At 40.9% G+C, this 20,072-nt stretch overlaps 2 protein-coding genes and 1 long non-coding RNA gene across 4 annotated transcripts in view; 1 reads left to right on the top strand and 2 right to left on the bottom strand.

Annotated features, from left to right (window-relative positions):
- Positions 1–4,208, bottom strand: part of LOC105354105 (uncharacterized) — a 102,748-nt gene extending 98,540 nt beyond the window's left edge. Inside the window, exon 1 of the long non-coding RNA XR_002873292.2 lies at positions 4,064–4,208. This is a non-coding gene — a long non-coding RNA (uncharacterized LOC105354105). The remainder of the gene's footprint in view (positions 1–4,063) is intronic.
- Positions 1–20,072, top strand: part of dnai1.2 (dynein, axonemal, intermediate chain 1, paralog 2) — a 395,863-nt gene that overhangs the window by 338,670 nt on the left and 37,121 nt on the right. The window lies entirely within an intron of this gene.
- Positions 11,018–17,062, bottom strand: myorg (myogenesis regulating glycosidase). 2 transcript variants are annotated; one of them, XM_004068979.4, is made up of 3 exons: positions 16,924–17,062; positions 14,726–15,104; positions 11,018–14,610 (listed from the first exon to the last, which is right to left on the bottom strand). In XM_004068979.4, exons 2-3 carry the CDS (start codon positions 14,986–14,988, stop codon positions 12,816–12,818), a joined length of 2,058 nt encoding a protein of 685 aa, XP_004069027.1. In that variant the 5' UTR covers positions 14,989–15,104; positions 16,924–17,062; the 3' UTR covers positions 11,018–12,815. The 2 variants fall into 2 exon arrangements, with proteins under 2 accessions (XP_004069027.1, XP_078803576.1); XM_078947450.1 differs by lacking the exon at positions 16,924–17,062 and adding an exon at positions 16,742–16,778.

The following is a 20,072-nucleotide window of genomic DNA, read 5'->3' on the forward strand; positions in this document are numbered from 1 at the left end:
ATACACTATAGGCTAATAATAGCTGAAATGGTAACAGAGTCATAGCATGTATGAAGAACACCAAACTCATTTTTAACAAGTGAACAGATTGTTAAGGCAGCACCTATGCCTCCAGATTTAGCACCATACTGAATTTATGACCCTGCTTTAAATCAATGGAGTACCCTGTGCTACGACCGAGCTCTGCTCCGCCTGTGCTGTGCTGTGGTGGAACAGCTACCCCCTTTAGAACTGACGCAAAGCTTCGGACCAACTTACCCCTGACTGCTTAATAGTTATAATGAATGAGGCCAGCTGAAATACTGTGAAAGAGTAGAAAATATTCACATTGAGCTTGAAGTAAGGGTTATATAAAGAACTCTTACTGCCATCTAGTGTTTGGCGCTGCTTTGTAGAGTTGTTTTAAGTAACATAATCCTTCCATACAATCAGCTTCTGTATTCACTCTTTCTCATTCATGAGAGAATTTTTACCTTTTTAGGGGAGGAAACACAGCAAATACAACACCAGTTCAACTCAGTGCAGTTTAGAACCTCCAATTAACCTCAGACAAGTGTATACTCTAGTTTCTCGTCTTTGTTTCCCATCAAATTGAAGAAATGTGGACTGAACCCTGCACCACTCAGACTGAAGAGGGCATCTAGATGAGCAGCAAAACGTTTCAAGAAAGAAGATTTCAAGTTCAGGTGCCATGACTCAATTTCGAGAAAATGCAACCTGGCTGAATGAAAGGTGGGTTTATTTTGCTATGTGTTTTTCTTTTTCTATCAAATTCAAACACTGATAACATGTCTCTGAGATCAACATTTTTGCCCAAGGACTCAAAAGTGCTTTTGGGTGTGGTTCAAAAACAGCTAATGAAGGGTCAGATGGGTGAGCAGCAAACAAAGTGTTTCACTGTTTTGGTGCCACATTTGTAAACGCTTGATCCCTGCGTTCCGCCCTTGCTACCAAGAAGAAATTACGAGTATGCAAATGCTGTTCTTAAAGAGGCTCCAAGTAGTAATTGTGTCTAAACCAGGGGTCTGCAACCTGAGGCTCTGGAGCCACATGTGGCTCTTTGACCCCTGCTTTGTGGCTCTCTGGTTAACGAATAATAAAGTGTTTGAAGAGGCTTAACAAACTGGTTAGGAGGGCCGGCTCTGTCCTGGGCTGCACACTTGAGTCCATCGAGGAGGTGGCAGACAGGAGGATGTTAGCTAAGCTGACATCCATCATGGATAACCCCTCCCACCCCCTACACCAAACTGTAGAGGCGCTGACCAGCTCCTTCAGCACAAGACTGTTGCACCCTCAGTGTAAGAAGGAGCGCTACCGCAGGTCATTCCTCCCCACAGCCATCAGACTGTACAACACCGTGTCAAAGTGACACTCCACGGTCCCAGGGGTGTTTTTCTGTTTAGTCATTGATTCATTTACTTTTGTTGTAGTTGTTGTTTTTCAATTTTAAATTGTTTTTTGTTCCTGAACAGTTGTTTGTTTTTGTTCTTGGTGTGAACTTCATTAGTTATTTCTGTATTTTGAAAAAATTTGTAATGTTTTTTTACAGTTTACATGTTTTGCAGACCGCATGTTTTTTACACTTTTGCAGCTGTATTTATTTAATATTTATTTCTTTATTTAATAAGAATCTCATTTTTGATAATAATTTTTCATAATAATTTTAGTAATATTTTTAATTATCTAATATAAATGTAATTTGTGATGTCCTTTATTGATGTTATATTATATAGATTATTTCTGAATGTCGTGTTGCTGCCACAGATAAATGAAATTTCCCCATTGTGGGATTAATAAAGTCATCTATCTATCTATCTATCTATCTATCTATCTATCTATCTATCTATCTATCTATCTATCTATCTATCTATCTATCTATCTATCTATCTATCTATCTATCTATCTATTTTTAATTTTTAAATGAAACGAATTATTCAGGCTATACAGCACATCAAGAAACAAAACACATGAGTCAAACTTTATTCAACATATCATTTCACCAGACTACTGACTACAATCCCCCAATGCTCCAACAAACCATCAAGCGGTGCGACTTTTTAGTTTGTCAAAATCAAACCTTTGGACACATTTTTGAGTGCCATGTACCACAGAAAATCAATTTCAAGTCAGTAAGCACAACCAGAATTCATACTTAAGGCGCAACAGATTGTAAGGCAAACTATCTATTAACAAAATTCAAGTATTTTGGGTGCGCCATGTGGTCCAAAATATCAATTAAGGATCACTTCCAATTTTTTTAGTTAGTCACTTTTACTCATTTCTGACTGAGAGTCACAGAGAACAATAAAAGAAACTAATTATTTTTAATTGCTGCTTACATCACACTATCCACTGAAGACAAACCTACGTGGTACAGTGTCTTTTATTTTGAAAAGAAGTCATGTTAATCTCTGTCAAAAGTTTTAAACTATTTACTATTTTGAAAGAAAAGTATTTTTATGGCTATGCTTTATTTATGAAAAACAATAGTGTAATATTGATCATAATAGCAACAGTAATAGAAATGCAAATATGTGTCTTATTTTTTAAAGGGGGAAGTCAGACTCTGCGGCTCCTATTGGCTTGTAGTCTGAAAGAAATCGACCAGAATGGCTCTTTACGTGTTGAAGGTTGCAGACCCCAGATCTAAAAATGATTGAGTGTACATGAAAACTGCACTGAGTGACTCCTCCCCCCCGGCGTTCCAAACAGGAAGCACCCTCAGGTTCCAAGAAGCCAAAATCCCATAGGCTTATTGAGAAATAAACAGCTATTACTCAGTCATTCTCTTTGACAGAATTACTTTTCTTGCTCTGCATGTTCTTGTTAAGCCTAATTTTTTTTCATTATATTTTTCCTGTAGTGCAAGTTATTCAAATGAGTCCAGAATTATGGAATGAAAACAAAGATCTGATCGCATTCGAAGATTAATGAAAATTTGGCATATTAAATGCATTCTGTACAGGGGACATGGCACGGAGGATTGACAAGGTCAACAGCATTTTGACAGGGAGAGGTGATCTGCAATGTCCAATGTCCCTCGCCTTTAAGGGGTAGGGCTGTGGACTTCCAACAAGCTCACTCCTGATTGGCGAGAGCAGTTGCCATAAAAATGATGACTCAGATTGATTCGGACCAATCACCACTCACTGACATTGTCAGGCTTCAATATGGTGGTGTTCATTTTGCGAAAAAAAGGCGAGCGAGTCAACTTCAGTTAGTTGGAGACAGGAGTAAATTATTTTCCGCCAGATGCCCTTCCTGACACAACCCTGTATTTTATCCGGGCTGGGGACCTGCACAGGGGGGACCCAGACCTGGGCCCCCTTGTGGCTACATATTTAGTCTTGTCAAAGGATCCACACTGGATAAAGCTCATCGCACCCAGTAATGTCCCAGAACTTAAGCCACGCCTCATTAAGACACCATCGCTCATTTGATGAATTGTTTCAAGGTTCGTGACTAAACTTTGCTGCATCACTTTCCCTCACCTTGTCATCAGAGCTGAAATTATGATCATCAACCTCCCCAAGCAGAAGAGAAAAACAATCCATGACATGAATTGCAATCGAGATCTACCTTCACAACCTCCACCACAACACATACACACACAGGCAAGCTCACACACACACACACAACCCCCCCCCCTCCCCTCAGTCAACTATATGGAAAGAAATTATTTTGGAAAAAGCAGAGGGAAAAAAGGAAATCTCAAAAGTCAGGTGGGTTTTTTTTTTTTCACTGCTAAGCTCCAAATAAGAAATTTTGTCTCTTATCCTGCCATAGAGTCTCATTAATATTTATTGGTGCTTTTACTTTGTGGTGGCGCACTAAAATCAGAGCTGTGACCCAGTTTACCCAGTCACCTCCACAAACACCACTGACAATGTCACATAGAAAGAGATTCATATGATTAAAACTAAAGACAATTGTAGCTATTGAAAATGCCTTTGAATACAACTAAACCTCTTTGAAATGACACATTTTTATACAGGAGGGGAAAAGGAGATTTACAAGTGTCAGGAGCCTATTAAAAAGGAAAGAAAAGATGCATGAAACCTACCAGAAGGGGAATGGATTCCTCTGTCCCAATCCATATGTTGCTGCAGTGATGTTCCATGACATCCAACCTGACTCAGACACCTGCCAGCCGGAGGCTCTAACACTTTTAGTCTTCCATGTCCATCTGGAGCTCTTCCACCTGCAGCAGCTGTAAAACTGGACAGGAGGAAGGTGTTAAAAAAAAGTATCAAACAGCAAAAGAACAGACTGTTCCAGCTTGGTAGTTTTCAGCAGCAGTGACGTTTCTATCACACTTGGAGCAGGGAAAATGTTACAAGCATGTTTCTGTCTACAATCAGGTTTAATGGCAGATGTATTCGTCTCAGCTTGAGTAGTGGTAGGCATTACTCTAAAGAGATTCCTGACTGTTGGAAGACGAGGGGAGAGAATTTAACAGGAATCAGAAAAGCCGTTTTGTCCCCGTCCCCCTGTTCATCTGAGAAGAATTAGGAAATGCCAGCAGGATTGAGTGTGTTTCTGCAACAGCTTCTTTCTCGCCTCTTATTCTATTTGTCCAGGAGTTCAAATTAAAAGACGGGGCGGATGTGGGTACGAAGGACACTGGGAAAAAAAACAGAGAGGAAAGGTGTTAATTGCTTGCGAATCAATAATTCTATAATTACTTTGTGACAAATGGTTGGCTTGGGGTGCTGGGGTTAGTTCAGGAGCAGTGGAGAGGAGGGCGGTCAGCCAGTGTGGATGTTTAAAGGGATTGGCTGCGATCAGAAACGGAAATATTTGCTTTTGTGCCTTCAAGCTCGCCTGCCCCTTGGGGATTTGTGACAGGGAATTTATGTCAGGTTTTAAAAAAGAGGCCGAATTTGCCTGAAGAGAAACAGTGTCGGGGAGTGAGAGCACACAAAAAGTTACTTCACAAAGTAGTTTTTGTGCTGGATAACCCTCGTATTTTGCTTGAATGTGTGTTCAGGCTGACTGAACAACAATGAGTTTAAAATCATATTAAGTTTAGGCTTCCAGGAGATGAATTCTGCACAAAGAAGTTGTTTTGGAGATGTGTTTGACACAGAAAACCCGGCGTAGGAATAGGCTGTAATAGCTAAAGCTTGTTGTTCTTAGCAATTTTTCAATTCCATTTTTTATTTTGTCAGTCAAGCGTGAAGTGACGGGACTCTCTTCCAGCAGTGGGGGGGAATTTTAAGACAGCCGGCTAGCTAACCAAAGGCCTGTGCAGGTGAGAATAGCATTACACCTGGCACCTCTTAGCTGCAGAGAATGGTCAGGGGCCGGGTCAGAGGGGCCAACAGGAGATGGATAGTCCCCTTTCTCTCATGTCAAATCACCTGACAGCAGGCCCCTGGCACTGAATCCATTTTGTTACGAGCCACCATTAACCTTGGACCACCGGAGTATCTATTCCTTCCCTCCATGGACCAGACTTCTGAAACCTTTGTCCACAACAGCTGCCATACCTGTTACTGGCCCCAACTTTTTCCACTGAATTCCTTCGGCTGAGCTTTAAATGGTGAAAAAAAAAAGCAGAACGTGATCTGGGTTGAGCTTGACCAGACAAAAAACAAACCTTGAATAATAACGGCACCTCTCTGGAGATCTGCCCTCATGCCGTTAATAAAATATAAACATAGTTAGGACTTGTTGTGGTTTGGGTGACCCATACACACCTCTAGATATAATGCTTATGAGCAGATGTTTGATCATTTCATGAACCTATAAAAGGACGATCAAGCTGCCAGTGGCCGCTGTAATATTAATTGATGGTGGGCAGGTGGGGGCCACAGTGCGCCCTCAGACTGTTTATTCATACAGTCTGCCGTCTATCCACCTTGCCCGCCACAGGGCTGCATTCACTGAATTTACTGTCGTCGAGAGAGAAAGATATGGTAATGATGCAGCGCAGCCTTGAGGTGAAACAAAAACATTTTCTGACCACACTTGGATCGGTTATTTCAGGCAGGGTCTCGTTCCTGTTCAGCACCTGTAGAGAGCACACAGGATCAATCCATTATTTTCTTTTCCCTTTTCCCTGGAGTGCACAGAAAATTGGATGCAATAACCAGGAGCAGAAATAATTGTCTTTGCTTATTTGGGCTTACATTTTCTACCATGTTATTTCAGTGTTGTAGTTTAGCTTGTTTGCTCTGTGTTGCATTAATCTAAGTTTCTGAATGTTTTTTTCAGAAAAGCTGGAAGTGCAACAGAATCATTGCCCCTGTCTAACGCCACATTCACATTCAAGGTCTTTGTAAACCTGTGTAAATGTAGGTTTGGATGTGGAATGGAAATAGGGAATATTAGATTATTGCTGAAATGAAAGAATGAACTGGGTCAGAGCACACGTGATACTACCAAAGAGGACTCACAATGTATTTCTCTGTTTGTTTCCCTCCTCTGATCCCTTATATTTCCCTCTCAATAAGGAGCAGGTGCCGCTAATCAAGAGGCGTGTCCACTCACAGCATGCAAAAAGTTTGTGAAACACAGCACAGCAAACATGCAAAATAACTCCTAAATCATGCAACTGATCAGTCTCTGCCCCACCTGCTGACACGTTTTGAATGCACAAGCCTGAAACGAGGATACATGGCCGTTTACATAAACTCTTCATTAGAATCGTTCTATCGAACGCCAGTTGCCGAGGTCAGTGTGTACGTAGCCTTAAGCTAAGAGCGTGTTCAAGAATGTACATTTAGCAGATTCTTGAACATGCAACACACGCCCGGTGTGAAAGTAGTATGAAAAAAAAAGTACGTCACACAATGGGGGAAGAAGTGCCATGCCATTGCAGTCTGCAGAAAAAGAGAGATCAAATGAAAGTAAGAGGGAGGTGGTCTCTGTGCCATTAAGGGTCTGCATCTCGTTCCAAGCTTTAATGGAGTTGCTGGTTGTGTGTGGGCTGTCGTTCAGTGTCCTCTGTTCCATTGAGCACATGGCGGCTTTTAGGGATCAGCCTGTGTCTCTGACAGGAATGTGTGGCACCGAATGTTGGCCTGTCCACTGAACAGAGCAGCGAGCTTTAGATCGGTGGTGCTGCCTGGCCCGTGGGCTGCTCTTTTACGGCTGTGTGGCTGACTGTCTGGCTCTCCGCTGAGCACACGGCAGCGCTCCAGATGGATGCTGGGACAGCGGAGGCCACAGGGCTGAAAAATCCCATCAAGCCCCAGTTCCAGGCCCATGCACTGAGAAGATGAAGCGCACTGCTGCGCCAAGGAACACAGGCCAAACCCTCCAACCGCTCAATCCTTCCCCCCTCCCAACCTCAACCCCTTTGTGCACCTATTTCCTTCACCCCCTCATCCCTACCTTCCCTCTTTTTCCTGTTTTTTTTTTTTTTTTTCCCAGGGCAAGACTGCATGTCCAACCAGCCAGAATATGAAGTGGGGCCCTCAGGGTCTGTGGGCCTCGCTTGTTAAATAAAGGAGCCGACTGGCTGATTGATAGACCTTCAGCAGTCTCTACACTCCGCACGTTTCTCAGTTCGCTGCCTTATATATGAATCCTTCGTTGGCCAGGCCTGCGTTAGCATTCGTTAAATGCGGTGTTTGATGGATGACACCAATTATTCTGAAAAACTTGGATGAGCCACCCCAGGACCTTTCCCAGTCCCCCAGTTTCTCCCCAGGTAGACCTCACGTGCTCGGACAGGACAGGAGGGTTCTAAAACAGTATCAATCAAACAGCCTTGAAGCCACAATCCAGTGTTTCAATTATGCTCCGTCCGGCCCCTCACAGATGGACCCGTCTGTGGTCAACAACTTCCATGCTGTGAGACTTCCAGCTTTTCTGTCATCTTTGTCTTATATCACATTACTTTTCACTAGATTATGGCTCACTTGAATGCATTATCCTACAGTAAACCCAAAACTTAAGACAGCTTTACTGCAAAACGGCAGATAAGATTTACCACCCTGCACTTCTCTGTACTACTCAAGCTGCAGTTTACATCCATCTCTGCTTCTGTTTCTTACTTCCGATGTTGAATAATGTGCTGGAGAGGATTTCTGCTCGGAAGCAAGGAGGGTGAAGTGAAGGCAAATATTCTAACTTTGGTTTACTTTTCTGGTTTGTGTGTAAAGACTGCAATGTCCATTTTTAGAAGCAATCAGAGAGAAAAAATCACTTGAATACTTTGTACTTTGTATTTTTTTTTTTACTGTTTTATTTCCTATTTTAGCTTTAAACTATGCATTGGGGTTTCAGCTATATTTTTTCAAATGTCTGAAGGGATAAAACAATAATTCTATAAGTTATATGTTGGAAAAAAAAATCATTCATGAGGTTAAGATTGATGAGAAACATACTATAAATGTTTTTTTTTTATTAAAGTAACATTGAACCCTTTGACTGAAACATTGCTTTTTATCCTCACAATGTTTCCTTAAGACACAGAATGTTGGGTTTGTCCCTAAAACGACTAAGGCTGGCTCTGAAATCTACAAAGGCTGCAGAAGAATCTGAACCTGATAGAGTGAACTGAGCAGACAGGTAAAAAAATAAATAAATAAATAAACAGATGCGAAAGCAGTCTCCGGAGAGTTGGGTTCATTTGTTACCAAGCGAGGACGGACATATTCCTGTCAGACAAGCCGTGGCAGCACCAGATGCGAGGTCATTCCAGTTACGCGGTGAAAATCCCAGGTTAAGGACGAAGATTCTCGCATCAACACTAGAGACGGCCGTGAGCTTTTATTTCCCTGGTGGTCATCTGGGATAAATGCTCATTCTGCACTCAGCTCCAAGGATTCCAACAAGCATTTTTTATTAATTACAATTGAAGCTTCTTTGTTATTGTTCTTCTTACCTACCATTGCGTTTACAAATAAAGATTAATCATATTAAGTTCAATTCAGTGATATTTTACAAACTATAAATGTAATACAGTATTTTACTAAAATGCAGGTATTCACTAGATGAAGTGAATCAGAGCTATGAGTTTAGCTGGTTTCACATTAATGAACTCTGTAGAGTGTTTGAAACCCAAAAGCACACTGAAGTCTTAACACTAGTGTGAGATGTGCATAGGTACTTGAGACACAGTGGCTCCTAACCAGAACAACTGGCATCTCTCTTCTGCAGATGGACACACAGGTGGGCTCACAGGTGGAGCGGGAAGAAGGAAATGATGTGCCAGTTATATGTCTTGCTCAGAGGGACAGTCTGTGTGAGTGCATGTGTGTGCAGAACATCTGGACGGCGGTCAACTGACATGCCAGCTAAAGCATCTGTGAAAATACACTGCACCCTTCTGGAAACCTGGAGTATGGCATGGCCTTATAAGAGTTCAGGTTAAGTCAAATTTGACCTAAAATTTAGCTGTTTTTTTAAATGAATTTTTTTTTTTTGAACAGTATTCTTGATTTTTACCCTTCAGTCTATTGGCTATGATAACTTCAGGCTACACACCTACATTTTTTATTCAAATAAAGCATTTAAAGTGATGATAAAAATAGCACTGAAACAATTACTTAAAAAAACAACTTTAAAAAGAATTGTGTTTGTTGCATTTTTCTGATGATGCAGGTCATATGTAAAGAAAATTAAGCTTTAAAATGCATTTCTGAGTTTTTCTTTATTCAAATTGTTGTGTATCAGGAGCAGATAAAAAATGCAGTTTGAAAAAGCTTGTAGTTGTGACCTAGAAGCTTCTACGGCAAGCCACAAGCCCCTTGTTCCGCTCAATTCTAATGCACCCACTTGCAGACGACTAGACCATGTACGTCTTTGTTTTCCTCGTCTGAGATGGCATCTGGCTCTAAACTGTTCGGCTGGATTGCTCCGATATTGCTCAACATTTATGTTGCAATGGTCATGTGAGGTTGGAGGTGTGAGGGACTGTAAGATAGTGGGAGAGAATGTAAAGGGACTTTAATGCTGCCAAAGTTGGTTAAAGTGAAAGAATTTGGAGTCCACTAACGTTATCTCTGTAACCAAGTAAAGAAATGTAATAAATCGACCTTGTGTTTATCTTGAACTGTATTTGCCATTTTCTCATGCAAACTTTGTGGCCCTTGAATCCATTGAGGCTCTATTTTGGTGCAGAACTGTCATTGTTTCCCTTTCTCTGTCCTTCTCCCTCCCGTCTCCCATTCCACTCTGGGGCTTTTGAAGATCCTACATAAATTATCGGTTCAGTCTATGAAAAGCTGAGCAGAACCAAACAATATGATTGCAGGGAGCACACTGACAAATAATATTGATTTCAGCTGCACTCAGACAGGTAATCAATGAAAGTATGTCCTCTCCGCACAGGCTGCAAGTCAAGATCAATTTTGAAGACAGATGAGACATCTGCAGATAAAGTGCAGTAGTTCTGAACCATATCCCACAGTTGTGAAATGGAATAAATTCCCCCCAAACATGAAAGATTGACTGCAGCCATGAGGAATGGAGATGCCAGGCCTCTTGAAGTCAGGAAGAACAACCGTGTTTAATGGGGTAACTGTAATAAATATTAGTGCTACAGTCTGCCGGTCTACAAACGTTATCTTTATGCTTGATGTCTGGTAAATATACTCCCATCGTTTGCTCTCCTGCCTCACGTCACGAACCAGCAGATGATTTATTGATCTCCACAGTCTCCAAATAACCCGCACAATTGTTTCATCACCTTGTCATAATTGTCTCATAATGAGCGAGGTGTAAAGTAGTTGGAAAAGTCCCTCAAGGGCATCTCTTTCGATGCTGGACCGATTGGCACATAACTTTTTGTGGATTGCTGGTTCGCAAGAGGTTAGAGGTCGTTAGCGGCTCACTGATTCCACAGGCAGCTGGCCGACATAAATTTCACATCCATCGATCAATTTTACAGCCATATACTTTTGTTGGCGATAAAAAGTAAGTTTGGAGTTTCTGAACCTTTGTGAGGATAATGAAGAGTCTTGCTTTCCAATGTTAGTCCATGAAGCAAACGTACCACCTTAATGAGCTTACTGTCAACCTTGAAGATTTTTAATAAATGTTAAGAAAGGGATACTTCATCTTTATTTATTGCATTTATTGAAAATAGCATCAACATTTGACAAAACCTGTCTGTCGCATGCAAACATAGCGCACACACACTGAAACATACTGAGTGGCAAGGACCAAAATAAGAGAAACCTTCCGTTCAGGGAGCAGTCCATCTGAGTTGCCGTAAAGCAGTAAAGCACCTCACAGAAATAGCTTCTTCCCTCATCCAAAATGCTGAGCTGAACTGTTATTAATAGATAGGGATGTTGTGTTGATCTGATGTCATGGGCACAAATAAATGAGGTCCGAGGGACAAATTGAAGTGCAACTATGAGGCTGCATAATTGGTTAAAATAAAATAAATTTGAAAAAACGTACATTAAGTAGACAATAAGTGGAATTTTTCCCATCCAATTGGAAAATCAGAATTCCTCTCAACTTCTATAATCAATTTTAAAAAAAAATCTAACAAAAGAGGGGCATCATTGGGGAAATTTCCCTTTGGTGTAAAAACAAAGCCTATCCTGGCATTATGTGTCACAAATTCATGCTCCCTGTATTTCCCTCGTGTGTATTCATTTGAAATTAAATTTTAAAAAAACACCAGAAAAGATGAACACTGGCAAAGACTAAGATCTTTTTGACTGACATCCGATGCTGTGGTAATGGTACAGGAAGTGGCATTACCTTCAGCTTCCTTTTTTAGGTGATTACTTTCAGCTTTTGAATTATTTCAACGAGATTAATAAAAAGACACTGTGGCACTGCATGTTAAATAGCAGACAAAAATGTAAGAATTCAAATAAATAAACCAACATTCCAAATGAAGCTTCATTTACACCCTAAGAAAGCATTTGAAAAAAAGAAAATTAAACAGAGAAGCTTGCATTTTTTTAAATGTTGCAGTCACTTTATAAGACATTATAGTACTACTAACATTTGGCTGCATTCAAAGGCATTAATAAAAATGAAAACCAGACCCTACTAGACTTTCAAACACGCCAATGTCTGAGGAAGAAGTTACCTGAGCAAAAATGGCAAATATTAATTATCCGCAAGCATTAGTGCAGATATGTGAGCCATGTATTATCAAGAACGGAGGAGTAGAATGGTCTAGAAAGATGTTGTGTAGACCAGAATCTGTCATTTGGCTACAGCTACCTTTGCTGTTAAGACTCACAAGATATATAAAAACGTAATGGTTATTCCCTTTTTCCCTACAGCTTTAAATGCATACAGCTTAAAGAAGCACAAACAAAACTGTTGCTTGCTTGGCAGGATTCCTCCTATTGTAAAGCACATTCCCAGAAATCTGCTGTCACAGACATCTTCTGTTAAACTACAACGACCCAGAGGGGCCAGCACTTGTTAATGTTTCAAATATGACAGTCATGCTGCCTAACAACAAGAGAGCGGTCTGTTGGCTTTTTAAAGCCTCTGCCTTATCGCTTCATGCTACAGATCTTCAACTCTCTACCTTTTATCATTACCCTACAGTGAATAAATATGGACAGTTTTGATTTTTCATTAACAGAGAATTTGATAGCAATGTCTTAACATGCAAAATGTTGAAGAGTTTGCAGCATTCGCGAGTCTTAATTAAGTAGAAAAAAATAATAATAATGATGATAAGGCAGGATTTTATGCATATTTGTCACATTTGTGGATTTAAGTTGTTACAAAACCTTTCTTTGAGTAAAAAAGTATATCATGCTAATCAAAACTCTTTTTCTAACAGAACTTCGTTCACATTTTTCTGCTGATATGAAAAGGGAGGCTTGTCTTGAAGACTAATTGCATTCTAAGACAATTAGTTGTTTTTTTTCTCATTACTTCACCCAAACAAAGTATGCTATTTCATCTAGGTCTACCGGGTAGTCGGTAAGATGCAGTGGCTTCTCGATATTAAACCTTTCCCCCTTGTAGCTTTTCCAGTGGCCAGCAGGGAGGTAGATGTCACGCTCTTGCTTTCCGGGCTCTAGAACTGGAGCTACCATAAGATCGTCCCCAATCAGAAACTGGGAGTCGATTTTGTATGCCGTCTCGTCGCTTGTAGCAATCCACCAAAGCGGACGTACAATTGGGTCCCCTGTGTGCAGGACCTCACTTGCCAGCTCGAGAACCCGAGGTGCTACAATACTTTCGTGGAGAGCTGTGTACTTTTGGGCAATTTCAACAACTTCATGGTCATATTCCCAAGGTGGGATAGAGAACTGCATGGACGGCATAAAGGCTGACAGCTCCAACCAACGAATATAGAGTTCTCGATCAGGTAATGCACGGATTCCACTTGTATGGTTCAGATATCCATTTCCTCCGATCATGTCTGGTAGGATGAACTGATATCCCAGAATGCTGATGGTTAGCACAGTGGGAATAAGAGATTTGAGACCAAGTTCATAGCCCCATACAGAATCTCTGTCAATTGGTCTGAAGAAGCAGGATATGTTCTGTGACTGGTAACCGCTGCGGAGCTCTGCTCTATCATTGTAAGGAATAGCCATTTCAGTGTAACGTCGAGTAAAGAAGCTGGGGTCCCGAATGGGAATTTTAGTACTAAATTTCCAAGGTAGGTAGTTTGTCTCCCCTGCGTCAAATTTAAAAGAGGAAACTCCGTACTTTGTACGCAGTGAACGTAGTTGAGAAGCAAACCAATCACGGGCTTCTGGGTTTGTAAAGTCCAAAATGCCACCAATGCCATTCCACCAACGTACCAAAGCTGGCAGTCGACCTGTAGGTTCTCGGACGAAGAAGCCCTTTTCTACACAGGTGTGGAAGTTTTCTGACTCATAGTTAACAAAAGGGTGAATCCAGAGTGAGACCAGAAATCGATATGATTCTAGTTTACTGAACATGGCTGAGGCGTTTGGGAACTTGACAGGGTCAAACTCATAATCTCCATAGTGTCTTGTGTAGCGGTCGTCTAATTCAAGGTGACTACAGTTGAAGTTATATTTGCTGATATTGGCAGCATACATCAATAGTTTCTCTTGGTCAATATCATTTTTATGCAAAGCCCAAGTTGACCATATAGGATGTCTAAACATGTCTACAGCAGGTACCTTGTAGGGTTTGTTGAAGTATCGGCGAACCATGTACTTGTGTATGGATGTCACATCTGAGCCAACACAAACTCGATAGCTTAGTTCGGCGACTGGTGCCTCGCCTGGATTTGGCTTGAAGGAACTGTCATTGTATCGTGCCTGGAAGTACATGGTCTTCTCCGTGTCATTCCAACCTAGATGGAACGGAACAGAATTGTTGATCTTGATGGCCGTGGCGTTGGACGAAAGCCAGTAACTCTCCAAAATTCCTCCAAATTCATTACGGTTCGAGTAGATGTCATTTGTAACAAAGGGTTTGGGAGCCTGCTGGCCAGAAATAGAAATAGGCCAATGTTGATTGGCTGTCACTGCACCTCCATACCAATGTCCAAACTCATAAGTCATGGCGTGCTCAACAGGAATGTCTGGAACCAGTTCTTCCCAGCGTACACGGTAACACTGCACTGGATCCTTTGGTCGCACAGTTATAATGAAGAAGTTAAGTTTTCGGTCAGTGGTTCGGTCACAACTGAGGACCTCTCCGTCTTTAGAGCAAGAGTCCAAATCAAGGGTCCCAGATCTGTTGAGATTTGAAAGGCAATTGATTTATTTGTATTTTTATTGACACAATCCCTACAAGCAAACCCAAGTACATCCCATTGCAACCACTTAACCATAGTGCAAAAAGTACCAACCTGAAATCCATCTTGAAAACAATGGAGCCTCCTTGGTTGCGAATAATATATCCATCTTTATTCAGATCCAGCAGCTGTGTTTTTAATAGCTCAGCTTTACGTAGAGAGGCGATGTAGTAGCACCAGGCCGTTACAGCTGCTATTACCAGAATCAAACCGATTACTCCAGCCCCAACTAAGGACCTAGTGTCCTTGGTGTGCTTCTGCTTGGGGATGACATCAGTAATTGTTCCCCCTGCTCCTCCTGGTACCACCTGATACATAACTTGTGCTGCTCAGAGGGAAAGTCCCTGCAGTGACGTTCTTCAGATCATTAAAATGTCTAGCAGGTTCTCCTAGTACTGGGTTCTGGTGCTGTCCTGACCTCTGTTCTGCTTCCCTGTCATGGAAAAAAGACAACAAACATTTAAATTCAGATATTAAATTTTGTTTTTCACAGTTTATATTATTATTAAAACAACATGTATTTCTGATTTTTGTATTTGTAGTGTACAAACATGTGATAAAACATCTGAGTATGCAACCAGTGTATGAAGAATTCAGGAAAAATAAAAGCACATTCTATATACCCATGTTGTTCTATTATTTTAGACCTTCCTTACGTCATTTGTGCAGTATCTACCACACTATAAAAGCAAATATTGTTGTTTTGAAGGTTTTACGTAGTCAGATCCTAAACGTCCAAGATGTTTTTGAGGTTTTAGGAAAACAAATCAAAGTGGATGTTTTCAACAGTAACCTCAAAAACTACATTTACAACTACAAACTACTCATTTGTATGTAAGGCAGTAGACAAAACAGAAAAGGGGATTTCAGCCTTAAACCTCTGCCAGTGCTTAAGGGGGAAAGGAAAGAATGCTAAACGTTGTGCTCCATCAAGACCAACGAACCAAACTGGACACGGCCAGGATGGCTGTGCTCAACTGTGACTACTGTACTAACAAACTCAAGCAATACAGAGAAGAGAGTCCCCCAAACTCTACACAGAAATGAATCCCCCAACCAGAGAATGAAGAAGCAGACGTGCTTGGGAGTAAATACCAGCTTCCTTCCTAAAGTGTGAACCCGTTGATCGCAGTAAATTTGATAGTTCAGCATGAGCAGTTCAATTCCCCTCACCAAACCTCTTTGCAGACCAGTCCTGACTATAGCTAAGCCCCAGCAAGGATCCATTATTACAACGCTGGCTGGTGTTTGGCTATTTGATGGACTCATTTTGAATGGATTTAGTATAGATTCTGTTCAGCATCCAAGACAATAATGTAAGAACCCAGTTCATTTATAAAAAAAGAAACCATTGATTCCTTAATGATCAACATCAGCTGCTGCTGTGATGAAGAGGCTAATTATCTCAAGAAAAAACTAGTGTAACAAGAAAAAGTTACAGATACAGATTCAGTAAACCAAGCAAATTAGATTATGAGTAACTGGGGAAAAAAATTCAGGGGCATTAACAGAAACCCGCAACCTCTATTCAACTTCTGAGGTGGTTTCAAAACAGCCCACATGCTGACCACACAGAACAATGAATGACCAAAACAAGTCAGCAAGCCTGCAGTTTCCTTTAGGGTGACTGTTCCTTCATGATGATGAAGACATCGGAATAACAGACTTTCAAGTCAAGCAAAACATTTGCAATCAAATTTGCAATGAAAGCAACAAAATTAAACCATTTTAAAATGAACTAGATCGTTTGTTTTTGTCTTGGCAACATCTTTATTCAGGACTGTACTGATGGGTTCAAATTAGCTGATTTGTCTTTTTTTTATCGTCTGATCTTAAATAAACATCAAAGTGCTGATCTGTGGTCTCGTGCTCCTTCTCCAGGCTGCAGCGTGTTCCAGCTCGCGAATGTCAGTCAGGTCGTGCAGTCTAATAAATCCAGAAGAAGGAAAACCAATGATAAACTAGAAGCGCAGAAAAAAATGGAGACAGAAACTTTTACTAATTTTTAACATTCTTTCTAAACAACCACGCACATATGCAGCAATGTATAAATGCGTCGGCTACACTGACTGTTTTCGGAGAACGACGTGAGAAACCCAAGTTTGTTGACTTGAGGCTGGTGCGAAAAAACACAACACGGAGGGGGGGGGGGGGGCAACATGGGGTCCGCGAGCCTCTATGATTACTGTCTCTGCAAATGCAGTTTTCCAAACAGGAGTCAGATTTAATAAAAGCACACAAAGTTTGCTCACCGGTCAGCGCGGCTTTCCAAAGAAGTACAAAGTGTTTCTTGTGAGTCTCCCACTCTTCGCAAAGAAGAAAACCCCCCCGGAGGGAAATCAAAGCGCTGGTTGGTGCGCCTCCGCCTAACACACGCCTCCGCGAGACGGGAAATGTAGTCTTTGGTTAGAAAAAATTAGTGCGCCTCACTTGGTGCATGATCAAAAACATATTTAAATAAAAGGGAAATAAATCAATCAATCTAAATACAGTACAGAATTTTTAACAATAAACAAACATATAAATAAATAAATAGTTAATGATGGCAGTGAAGTTATAAAACTAGATTTTAAAAAACAGTGTGACTGGAACTTAATAACACAAGAAAGTTGTGATTAAGGGCAAATATATGTTTTTATTTTGTGAATATATTCAAAAATTTTGTTCTGCCCCAACTTTGACAAGAATGACTTATTTTACATGTAATTTGTGGAAAATAGCTTCAATGAAGAAACTTGGGGGAATAAATTTGGGGTCCTTTTAGTCCAAAGAAGATCCATTAGAGACATATGTTAGCAGAGACAGCAACTTAGAAACTGATAAACACAAAAGTGATAAATCCTTTTCAAAAGATCACGAGAAAACAGTATGAGGTTGGACACAAGCCTTAAAGGCCTGAAACCACATCAGAATATTTTTACACTATCATATACAACTCTATATTTTTTCACACAACAAATCAGTTTGAAACAGTGTGACTTTTTCAAAATAATTTTTAATAGTAATTGAAAGGCTGCAAAATGTATAGGCCTATAACAAAACAAAACAAAAAAGAGAACTCAAAAATTTTGATTTTCTTTTCTCGTCAGTTTTGTCATTCAACCTTTGTGCTATACTATGACCCCACCCTTACATTGACATGTTCTCCCTAGCATGACAAAGGTGGATAAAGGTAAAGAGGATTTCATGTTATCCATGTATACCAGTGAAGATCACAAATCATTGAAGAAAAAAGGTTCAGCCCAGTGTCCTGTGGGGTCTAGATGACCCAACTCCCAATGTTAAAGTGCTAGGATAGCACAAGGGTTAAAGCACACAATGTTTTCATGATGGGAATTTATATGGAGTAATTATCACTCCAGACATAGCTCATAGTTGTAGTTTTCAAACAGTCTTGCTCATCCAAAGAAGAAGAAAATGAAGAGGAGTTATCTCTCATTTTCAAAGAAGTTGTATTGTACTGTAGTACTAGTAGTTTAAAACTCAGACTCAGCACACCAAGGCTTTTCTTCTTGATTATTTAGTTAAAACTAAATGAAAGTTTTTGCAGATTAACAACTAAAAAAGTTTTTGACATTAGCATTGAGGCTCCTAACACAGTAGCTCCACAATCAGCGCAGTAAAAGCTCATCAGTCTCTCATTCTGATGGGAATGCCGCTCTAGTGGCTCTAATAAAGGCTTTCGGACACAAACTCTGGGTGGATGCTGTAGTATCCAACTTGGTACGGCCTCACAACATGGAAGCAGCTGTTGCAACCACTGTTGAGAAACCACAGTGTTAAAACACAGTTCTATATATTTTTTAAGTCAAAGGGGTGTAACATGAGCACCTGTAATCCAAGGTGCCGTTAGAGCAACACTTGCGTTGCGCTCGTTGAAAACAGCGAGAGGCTGCAGGAAGGTAGCTGGTTTGGGGCCTTGTCTGAATCTGAGATCCTGCTTTTTGCCTGTGGAAATCAATACATTTATTTTTGATAAGACTTGCAGAAGCCCACGTGGTTTCTCAGCTGTGAGGCCTCGAGAAAAGTTCAAAGGTTGTTTGCTTGCCTGAGCTCCAGTGCTGAATTCCTCAGATTATCATTTGTCCTGCAATGACAATCCATTCAAATAAGTGTGTGATTGCAGTCATCTTTAAGTTAAAAGCTGATGCGATTTGCCATTATGTTTGTGATTACCTCAAAATCGATTTAAACTGGATTTCAGCCGGAGGCTCCTTGGGGTGTCGAGTCCGCAATCTCCCACTAGAGGGCGCATCTTGTGCACGATTTTCATTGACTGAGGGCAGGCTTTGGAGTTTGCCTGCATTCTCTGGGTTTGACAGGGTTTCATCGGTACGGTTAAGCAATGATGAATGTGTCACAGGAGGGAAGAGGGGCCGGCTGGGGTCTGCAGAGGTCAGTGGGTGTACCAGTGAACGGGCCTGCCTGTAGTTTGACTGGAGAGGGTGAGGAAACAAGAAGTCCTGGGGAGGTAAAAAGTGAAAAAAAGACCAAAAGATGCCCTGAGAAAACCAGATATCATTTACAGTGACTTGATTTTGATTAAAACCGCGGATTTTCCAATGGAAACAGAGGGGATTTGTTTTTCAGTTTCACATTTTAACATGTGAAACTGTGCACTAAACAAAAACTAAGTAAATTTGGGATTTATTTGTTTTAATGTGCATATATTTTGTCTCTAAAAAGGCAAAAAAATTAGAAAAAAAAGAATATTGCAGTTATTCCTTGTTATTTGGGTAAATATAGACTACTTGACTTCAAATGATGACAAAATAATACCTACTTTTCTTTGAGACCAATGCAAAATCCTTGAATGTGTAAAATGTTTGCACCGCGGGGATGCAGAGAGCCTTGCATCTTACCGGCCTGGGCTGGGGATTGTTCCTGCGGTGGGCCGAGGTGGGTCGAAGCTCTGCTCTCTTCACCCTGCCAGGAGGGCGGAACTGTTCTCTGTAGATAGAGACGTAAAGCTCCGGAGCCATCATCACCGACCGTCCAACCGTTTGTCCACAGCTCGCCTCGAATCCGCCACACAGCATCCTTCACCTCCCTGTCACCTGTAAGCTCCACCCCCCTAATCTCCATCTGTGTTCCTCCTGTTTTGACCTCCTTTTTCCACCAAATCTCTTGAATATTTTTATTTTAGTTGATAAAAAACAATTTTTTCCATTTATTTTAAAAGCATTTTACATTCTTTTTATGAACAGCTATAAACAAAAAAGGTTACTGGAGTTACTGCATGAAATAAGCTTTCTGTTTGAGCTGTTGCTGTTGTGGTAGTGGTGATGAATGTGGTGTGTTGGGGCAGGCTGAAGCATCCCTGCTGAAGCAGAACAACTCGGTGTGCCACCTGAGCACCCAGCCACTAATCCCCCTGGCTCCTAGCCCCCTGCAGAGACGC

Source organism: Oryzias latipes, chromosome 5, assembly GCF_053564925.1.
Source record: "Oryzias latipes strain Hd-rR chromosome 5, Olatipes_Hd-rR_3.1".
Lineage (NCBI taxonomy): Eukaryota > Metazoa > Chordata > Actinopteri > Beloniformes > Adrianichthyidae > Oryzias > Oryzias latipes.

What these genes read in the sequence shown, in the direction of transcription:
- myorg (XM_004068979.4), bottom strand. Translation starts at nt 14,988, where the DNA reads ATGTATCAGGTGGTACCAGGAGGAGCAGGGGGAACAATTACTGATGTC. An exon ending in GTTTTCAAGATGGATTTCAG is followed by an intron (nt 14,611 to 14,725) that starts GTTGGTACTTTT and finishes AAATCTCAACAG; the next exon opens with ATCTGGGACCCTTGATTTGG.